Source organism: Ruditapes philippinarum, unplaced genomic scaffold, assembly GCF_026571515.1.
Source record: "Ruditapes philippinarum isolate M1 unplaced genomic scaffold, ASM2657151v2 ctg5121_1_1_1_1, whole genome shotgun sequence".
In the NCBI taxonomy this organism is placed as follows: Eukaryota; Metazoa; Mollusca; class Bivalvia; order Venerida; family Veneridae; genus Ruditapes; species Ruditapes philippinarum.
Window position 1 is genome coordinate 72,940 of NW_026864144.1, and position 10,710 is coordinate 83,649.

The window sequence follows — 10,710 nt, forward strand, 5'->3', positions numbered from 1 at the left end:
GATAGCTTCCTTACATGTAAGAATCCAAAGACCCTGTCGGATTCGAACCCACAGCGGTGAGGGGCAAGTGGTTTGAAGTCAACGACCGTAACCACTTGGACACGGACGCCCCATCTAATTATTGATAACCGAAAGTTATATATATATTTATTATAAATTAAATACCATTGTAAGATTAAATTGAAAGAACTTCCAGTATGATATGTGTACCATTATCAAAGCTGCTCCACCCAGCTTTGTATTTGTTTTGTATTGTTAAGCAAGATTTGAGAATTCGGTAATTATCGGACTCCGAAGTAAATGTTACGGATTTTAAAGTACAGCAGAACGGTACAAATGGTTTATTTATGACATAAAGTTACTAACACAACACATGCCTCTGTGAAGAAGAGTTAAGATTTTTATTTTCAAATTGTAGGTGACCATCTCAATTAAACATTATTTTTTCTGTTTTCTTTTTCATAGTTTTCAAAACTCAAGTATTATGTTTTAAGGCACGCAAATCACATACCGCGCGACTTAACATATTGGAATTATGACAAATTACACAGTTATGCATGTATGTATCAAAGTTATGAAAATAAAGACACCAGAAAGTATACAAATTATTCATCTAATTTTGCATATGATTAAAAAAATAATTAGTTCGAAAAAATATTACAAGGATTTGAACTTGAAACTGCGCGACTGATATGCCATAATACTTACAACTAGGCCATCGGACCGTATGTATGATTTAAATTATCGAGTACTATATGCTATCATTAAAATCAATTGTTTAATTGTAATAATTACGTAAGCTAACGAAATTTTTTTTTATCTGACTCAATATTGCAAAACAATACTTTTACAGTTTTATCGTTTTGATATATATTCCAGCTTTTGACTAAGAAATAACTAAAATATGATGTACATGTACAATAATTTTCTATTCCAAGGACCGTTATGTGCTTTGAATAGTGAAACAATTAATTTCATGTTCAGTAAAAAGTTTTATTTTCAGACATTTGATACATGTTATGCAAGTATTTGTTCAAACACATTTACTGTATAAAGTGAGATAAAAGAACATTTATAAAAAGTATTGAAAAAGGACTCACATTACATATTAAATACATGATTAAATGTACGACAAGTATAGAAAATGCGTTTTATGATAGAAAACAACAACAACAAGAAAAAGAAGAAGAAAAAAAACCACATACACCACACACACAAGCAAGCACACACACGCATGCACGCACGCTCGCACAAAAAGAACACAAAAAAAACAATAAACAATATATGTGTCCTATGAAAAGCAGGGACCAATTTATCGTTTACTACAAACATACACAAAGAATTATGATTACAAAACATATTATTGCAAGGGGTTATGTTACGTTGGTGTTTCTTTAAGAGTGTAACACCCGATTTTTTATGTTTCGGCGCTATATGACGTAATTGTGTTGGTATGCCGCAAAACCAACCAACCAATTAACCAACCAACCAAACAAACAAACAAACAAACAAAACCAACCAAACAAACAAACAAACATGAACACACACTTTATGAAGTTATTTACTTGAATGTAAAACTGTATTGCTCGTAACTGGTACTAAATATAGCAATGCTATTATCACATGACACTTACCAAAAATGTTTCTGACAATCACTACTCTTAACTTTTAACGCACATAAGACTCGTTTAACTTATGCAGCGATAGATTATTTCTCAATGCAACTTTCCCTAACCCTTAACCGGAATAAAATATACTTGTCCGACTAACACGTTTGGAGCTGTTATTGAGGATATGAAGAAAACGTGGTAGTTGGCCAGCAAACAATATATATCTTTATGTGAAAAGCCGTATGTGGCCCCCCGCCCCAAAAAAGTATATACATCATTAAATTGCCAAATAATATGCGGAATTAAATCTTTATTCGAAGTGGTTATCCAGCCTGTTATACAAACTGTAAAATAATTGAAAGCAAGCTATACATCTAAATATACACTAAAATAGTATTATGTATCATACAATATGGATTTTTTTTAATATAAATGTATAAAATATTTTTGATCAAATTGTAAAATAAGTACAACCGGAAAAATACGTTCGTTGAATTGTTTGAAGTTAAGAATTGCTGATTTGATAAACTAATCACCCAGTATATTATTTTATAAAAGAAGATCTGACATAATTTGTGATTTCATTACTCACGAGGGATGCCTGTCTTCCAAAATTGTGATTACACTATCATATTTATATATATTGTTTGTGATATAGATAATATAACATAATGTTTCAATCAAATTTGTTAATAAACGTATCCGTGGTATGATGTAATACATAGAAAGTTTACACATTCAATACGGGGAAATTACATATTTTTCCTTATTTTCATTACAACATTCTTGAGAGAGTATTCTAACCCCCAGCAGTCAACCCAGTTAATACCATGAGTACTAACCCCTTTCAGATAAGGCCCATTTAGATTCGCGCTATGACATGACTTGTACCACCACCATGCTCCAACATTGTGGTGTGCACAGCTCCCTGTATAGTCGTCATTGTCACTATCTTTGGTCGTAAATTGACAATTATTATTATACGACATGGAATCATAACACGAGCCGCGATAACCTGCAACTGTCAATCTGTATTTATCACTCTCGTCATTAATCTTGAAGGTGGAGTATTCAGCAAAAGCAGAAAACGGATTCTTATTGTCATTTGGGAATGTTTCCATGTATATGTATAGAGAACTGTCGTTTCGTGTCAAATGATGAATATTTTCAAGTCCGAGCCAATATTCGCCACTCATGTTCCCAAATCCATTTTTATAATCTTCCCAATTTCTGTAGAAATCTTCCGTTCCGTCTTGCCGGCGTTGTATAACCGTCCATCCACCATTGGTCATATCACACCACACATCAGTAGCAGTACTTCCGGTTGGTTTAATCACATAAATACCGTCCTCGGTATAGCCTTGTTCTAAAAGCTCAAGGCAGTCAACTGGCTCTGGTTGCTTTAAACTGCCCTCCTGTAAAGCAATTAAGTATATTATTTCTAAAACTTTATATAATTATTCTTCCTATAAATCATTACAGAGTGGATTGATTGCATCTTAGAGGTTAACTATGAATGCTTATGAAAAAGACTAAGTAGAGGATATTTAATGAGTGAACACAAATTAAATTAATTTAGAAACGAAGCTACAGGAATAAAATATTCGATTCATCACATACCCAAAATAATAACTGATAAGATGAAAATTAAATAAAAATGTTTCTATAGACGAAATTATAAAGTAGCGCTATCATTTAGCGCGTCTTTACGCGATGTTGTTTAACGATAATGACGTCACGTCAAAACATATACATGTAAGGCCATGCAATACCAATAAGATGGAGCCACAAGAGCGGAACGGGTATATACGAGGGCTGTCCGGAAAGTTCGTAGACAAAGCTATTAAATTATTATAAACAGTCATATCAATATGATGATTGAATATTTTGCTAAAGTATTTATTTGCTACATATTTCTAAATTAAAAGACATGATATTAAAATAAATATCTGTAAAGCACCGATCACTATGGCAACATGATCAACGAATCACGGAGCACTTTGATTTCATAACGATAGCTACTCGAATTATAAATTGCTTAAAGTTGTAATTTTAACGCAAACTCTCCTTTTAATTTTGTGGCATCATAGGATACTATTACATGATATTTAGTGTAAATTATGACGTCATACGTATACAAACAGCTTGTAGAAGACAATTAAAGGCAATGAAGGTGCGTGAATTTTGCGTTGCGAAAATGACGTCCAATTCACGGACGGAGCAACGTAATGATATTTAACTTCATAGCAACGCTAATATGGCACAAACTGAGGTTTAAATCTTTACTTTTCAAAACAAAATCAACCATAAAATGTTAAAGGCAACTTGTGTTTAAATGTCAAACAAGATTAAGAAGCGGTGATGACAGGATATCGTTTAAGAAACGCTCCAGACGACCAAAAGTAGCCTGGCCGAAATATCGTAGATTGCGTTACAATGTTTGAAAAGGCAGACGTCTCACACACTGTATGGGAACCAGTGACATCTTTGATTTTATATGATAATTTTAAATATGAAATTCATGAAGTAATAGCAAAGGAACATTACATTATATTAAGTATACGCCAGACAGATACCATGGCTATTGAAATCGGAATAAATTGAATTCTTGGTAAACATTAAGTTAATTTGAGGCCGTTGACGCTGTCAAAGTGCTCCATGACGATGTATATATGTTGTATGTAAATACTGTTAAAATAATAACGTATGTCACATTTTAATAATTTTTGATAAATGTGTTCGCTAGATATGAATAAAAAATGAAGATGTATATGAACTTTCCGGACATCCCTCGTAATTAACTGGTACAGTTTTACTATTGTTTAGACAGGCAATAGCTACATGTAAAAGTGTTGTTTGTTTACGGAAGAAAACATTTTAAGGTCTGCTTAAATGGATTAATATATTAAAGGACTCCAATTTCTTTGACATAGCAAAACTGAATATTTTTTAAGCCATTAATACCACTTGATGAAGTTTTATACTAATAACTTATTTGGAAAAAATTGCCCAATCCTTATTTCCGTGTATAATTATTTTAGTTTGCAACATGACTTAAAGCTCCACGCCTCCAGGTGAGACAAAATATTTCATGAAAATCCTGAGAAAAATGTACTAAATGTTAAGAAAGGAAAAAACATTCAAGATCCAAGTTATATTTTTCATGTTTTGTGCGGTTTAAAACTGATTTGTAGAACTTTATTACCATATTTCTACTGCGTTACTTAACACAGTAAGGGCTCATTTTGCATATGTTGACGACTTTTTGGTAATTTTCTTTGATTGCAATATGTAAATTACTTTATTTTATTTTATCCATGAAATATGGTGCTATATCAGTCAAATATATTTCATATTTGTAAAAATAAATTTGAAATATAAATATGAAAGTGGGCGGAGTTAAAACTCATATTTATTTTAAGGGACTTCTTTCGCCATTTTGTTTTAATAATCTGATAGATAAAAACAAATTTCTGTTGAATTTTGTTTTGAAATCTAGAATGATAGAAAAAAGTCTAGCTAGTAAGAAAATAAATCCGAACACAAATATATGTAATTGAGTCATTAACGCTGTACAGACGGACGTTTAAACAGTTGTTTACGTGACGTCCCAATGTATCGCCAAACAGCGCGTGAAAATACAGGCAAAACAAGACGCATCTATAAATAATATATTACTGCGCGCTGTACAATTGCTGTTAAGTAGCAAGCAAGAGGATTCGTAACTATTTTTCTTTAATAATGAAATTAAATAAAAATGTTCGTGAAATATGGTATATATTTTGACTCAACATGATCACATGCCGGCTCGTGAAAATATGTGGCATTTTATCATGTTGAGTGAAAATATATGACATATCTCACTCAAATGAAAAAATATCCTCTAATTATTTGTTCACCTAACAATATTTAACGTTTAATTGACATTTTCAAATTTTTTCCTAAATTTTTCTGGAGGCGTGCTGAAAATTAACTACATTACTCATGCTTAAGTTGATCAAGGAATCGCACTCAATATCGATTTTAGTTAAGTTCTAAACAGATTTCTTAATTCCTTGTTTGTTATTTAATACCGAAATTTTTAGAAAGGTTAACAACTTGGCTATTACAGGCATAAGATTTTACTTATCTTCTTAAATATTTCTGTTAATCATTTTTTTTACGTCCTGTTAAAATTGGACAGCGAAGAACTGTAATACATAAGCAGAATTGATCATTGCATAATTCGTTCATATAAACATCTTGGAATCCCATTCTAATTTAAGTAAACTAAATATATTTATTTTTTTCGAATGGTGAACGCGTCTTATGTTTTACTAATCTTAATGAGTTCCGGAAACAAACTATCTTTTGTAGTTACTCAGATTTTAAGTTCTATCATTTACTATTTTTTCATCATATGTATAAGTTCTTTAAATTATGTTTTCCCCCATAAATTATTTACACTACTTTTAAAATATCATCACATACTGAGTACTATAGTTTGTCTTCAATTTATATTTTATATATGTTTGAATATAGATTAAATATATTTATAACACCAAGGTGTTAATTGTTTGTCAATTTTAATTGTTTTTCTAAAGTTTTCAGGTAACAGACTTACGGTTTGTTTCGAATTTAAAAAGTTTATTGATTGTTTCCACCAGTGCTTTAGTATCAAAAAAACTTTCTATTAAAATTTCAATTTGATGAAACTTCAATTGCTTATTTAAAAAAGTAATTCACTTTAAGTGAAAAAACACCCATTCAGAATTAAACATATTGCTAAATAAACTTTGTTTCAAACGTTATACACGATGGTAAAAATGAGTTAAAACGAACATTTTGAGTACGAATAAAATTATAAGGGACAGTGTTACTGAAAAGAAAAACTACAAGTAAAAGCAGATTTATCTCGGCAAATCACCTTTTAAAGAAACACTTCGTGTTTGTCATGACGTAATTTGCGTTATACAGACATAGTGTAAAGATTGCTAAATATTAGCGTTACGGTATAGGCGAATCGTTGTAAAGCAGATTTTTTACTGTACATACTTCTTTCTTTTTGGATTTGTGATAATTAAAATATTGTATTCGTGTAGCTATATTACTTAATTTATTGAAGAATATTACGGTCAATAAATTCAGTATTGAACCTATACTCATTCAATATCATCTATATATAAATACACAATTGTCTTATCATAGGATGACACAGAAAATGTGAATACATTGAATTATATGATTTCTATTTTCTATTGTTTTATTACTGCAACAACTGATCTATGCTAGTTTTACATTAAGGTTGTCTTACTGTTATGCTTTCCCGCCAAAAAAAATTCTAACATCGACCAATATCGTAGTAAATCGGTTTTTTCCGAAACGTTTTTCTTTCAACATGTTTGGCATAAGATTTTTTACAATCCTTTATCGCTATGAGCTAAATTCCGGTTATAAATTAGGTAATACCAAAGATTGTACAAAATGAAATTCCGGAAATGACGATTTCGCCGATGCTAGAATGTTTTGGCGGAAAAACTTTACAGTCAGATAACTTGGAAATAAATTACAGAAATATTTTTTTTAGAAATTGTAACAGAAAATGTAAATACAAATTCATGTTAATAAATTTTAAACTTCATATTTGAAATATATTACATCCATTTACAATTATTTACACACTTCATTAGACATCTTTAAATGAAGTAAAAAGCTGACATCTTCAATTTTATTTTAACAATAAGTACATGTCCCCAGACGAGTTGCAGATTTTCAAAATATACAAAGACATACGAAGAGTTTAAGACATGTTAATTCATATGGGGTTAAAAATATAGCATGCTCAAATTTGATATTTGAAAATACTGATAATTGCTTCGCAGTCTCTTTGTAAATACATTAAATAAACATGTTTTGACATTAGACGAAGTAGATACATGTATATTGTGTTTGAAACACATTATAGATCATCACAATTTAAATAAAGTGTCATTAAAAATGGCAGTTCTTTTTAAAGAAAGAACCCACTTTACTTGACCTGTACTAAGGAACACAGAGTCCGATATATAATTTGTATGTTTTTTTAAAGTAAGGCATATTTGGTAAAAATCTTATAGATTTCAATAAATTTGTGCAAATAAAAGTATTTTTCTCAAGGTTGAGCATAATATATATTTAAGCAAGTTATATAATGTACATAAAATACTTAATTAAGTATTTACATCATAAACATGTTTGCAAGTTATTTGCAGAACGTAAACACATTTGTATATTTTGCATTACTCCGGATAGGTTTTGTCACGAATACACATTGCTTTATGTTATGTCATGTATTTTATGCTTAATGAGGGTCATCTGCCTTTTCAAGGACTAACAGTACGGACCCGGACATAATACAGTTATGTTTTTAAACAAAATTTATTGTTTAAAGTGATGATCTATTTGATTTGATTCACTGAATGGTTCTAAATAATTCAATCAAATTAATGCAAGAGGGTCCATGAGACCAATTTGTACATGATATGATTAATGAATGTGTTGCTGTCTTAACAAACGATCTTATTAAGCGGACGTGCGAGGTTTACTGACCATTGCTATAAGGACAGACTCTTTCAGGTGTTTCGGATAGGTGCCTCAGACATGCGTTTTGGGCAGACACGTTCACTCCGTCCAGTTTTTAAGGCCGACCAAATGACCACAAACCGGTACCATCAGAAAGTGGATGCCATGGACTGGCTCTTTCAGTGCCATTTATTTGTCTATTATCAGAATATTTTTAAAATGAATATTATATAGATTTAAACAAACATTAATCATAATAAACCAATAATTCTTACTTGAGTATACGTTGTTGACACCGTTTCTGTTCTTTTCCCATGGATAATTTCATTGTCAGTCTGCCCCTCCTCACCAGTGTTATTGTCATGACCGGAACAGCAGAAACATGTTGCATTATTTTCAAAATAGTAAAACGATGGCAATTCTAATTTCTGACAATTAAAACTGCATGAAATCACTGAACTTGCTTGTATTAAAAAAAGTGAAGGGTCATTTTTGGGAAACTGAAAAACTTTCTCTATCTCGAAAAAAGATGACGCAAATTCATTTCCTAAGCTTTGAGCTGTTCCAAAAGAGTGGATAATTACCAAAATAAGCAACATTGCATTAAAGGAAAATAATCCGTATACAAAAAAATGCAATTATATTTTAAGTTGTTGAAGCTATTGAAAATATATACGACTGCACCAGTACTCTGGTTGTTACCAGTCATTTATAGAAATGAAAGAGCAAACATTTAATATATTATTTAATGAATTCCAAACACCTGGTTGCTATGGGTCCTATTTGACTAGAATATTGACTTAGACGAATGGCATGACAAAACATACGGGGAATGATTCAAAATAACTTAGGTTTTTTTTATTGACAATCACAAAAAATAGCGATGATAAACTTATTACAATAATCATATTCTGTAGCAGGAGAAACAATATTTATTAACAGCTAGCAGCGGTTTTCTTATTCCAGGGTCATAACTCAGCCAAAAAATTGATTCAACCGACACGCGAGTTACATATGCGCAAATATTTGTGGTCAAGTCTGTAAATATTCACTCAAATTGCATTAGTAGTATAAGAGAGGGTGATCCGGACAAAAATAATAAAGTAATTAAAGGCTCATTGCACCAGTAGTTTTATGCGTAATTCGACGGACGAACAAGTAGACTGACAGATTGACAGATAGATAGATGATGGAGAAATATATAAAATATATCACTTTCTTTCGTAGTTCTGTAAAGACTTTCCTCGGCTAGGATTACATTTCTAAAATGGCGATAGGGAATATGTATCTTTTTACATTAAGACTCTACTCGAGGCACTTTGATACTTGTATCTAAGCCAAAATGTGCTTAAGGTATTAGGACCCTAATGGGCACTATCAGGAACTAAATAATTGACATCATAAGTCAGATGTATACCTTAAAGTACACCTGTATGCAAAATTTAAACAAAGTTTACCGTACAGAAATCAAGTTATGGCCACTTTTTCTGAACTCAAGCTAGGATGTTATGAGGGCCCTTTTTAGAAATGAGGAACCTTTAAATAATCTGCAAAAACATTCTAATGAAAAATGTTTTCTCATGAATTTTTGGTAAGAAACAAAAAAGTACCATTTTCAGCTAAACAATCCACATAAGCAAAATTATGGTTTCTACTTAAAATTTATGAAATCTGTATAAAAAAATGTTACCCTACCCCACTCATTTTTACCACATGTCTGACCATTTTTCTACTTAGGGAGCCTAATTCAAAAAATTCTTAAAATTTACCCAAATGAGTGCCTGTTTTCAAAGTTTCCCTAAATTTTTAAAAAAGTATATTGGTTGATCTTGTAAAATATGAAATACTTTTACCGTCTAGTTTTGATTATATTACACTTTGAAAATATCAGGTACCATATTTATTACTAGATTGAGCATAATTTAGCCAATAAATACCTATATAAATTAAAAATTCAATATTTAACACATTTTTCTTTCCATATGGGACATGAGAGATACATAAATAATGTTAAAAGAAAAAAAGAAAGAAAAAAAAGTTGACCCTTATGGGGATTGAACCCATGGCCCTCATTTTCAATGTAGTTAACAGTAATTCTAGCCTATTTGAATACTCTTCAAAGCGGAGGTAATGCATTAGGGTGCTAATACCTTAATTGTATTGAATGGGTTGATATTTACATAAAAACAGCTCTAAATTAAAACCCAAAATACCCTTTAAAATCCCATCGTGAAACGGATGTTTATAAGAGGGTGTTTCATAATCTGATTAAATTGAAATGTTTCATGCAAATACTTGTTCTGTTGACATAATTTGTTTCAATTTTCTCACAACTTGTTTTGCAATACAAACGAGCTTTTCGACTTCAGATTCAAATGTAATTTTTAAATTAAGACTCTACTCGAGGCACTTTTATGTTAATAAATTTTCATTTAAATCCCTGTCACACTAGAACGACGTTCTCATGGCGTTCAAAGAAAATTCAGAACGCCGAAGTGAGACCAGTAAGATCGCAAATATCGCTGCAGCTTCGCCGTAGCATCGTAGTCGCATCGCATAA

The 10,710-nt window shown here is 31.1% G+C and overlaps 1 protein-coding gene across 1 annotated transcript; it reads right to left on the reverse strand.

Annotated features, from left to right (window-relative positions):
• Positions 1 to 377: 377 nt before the first annotated feature.
• On the reverse strand, positions 378 to 8,764 carry LOC132724564 (fibrinogen-like protein 1). Its single transcript, XM_060709446.1, has 2 exons — positions 8,426 to 8,764; positions 378 to 3,025 (listed from the first exon to the last, which is right to left on the reverse strand). The coding sequence occupies exons 1-2, from the start codon at positions 8,747 to 8,749 to the stop codon at positions 2,363 to 2,365; spliced, it is 987 nt and encodes a 328-aa protein (XP_060565429.1). The 5' UTR covers positions 8,750 to 8,764; the 3' UTR covers positions 378 to 2,362.
• Positions 8,765 to 10,710: the final 1,946 nt, after the last annotated feature.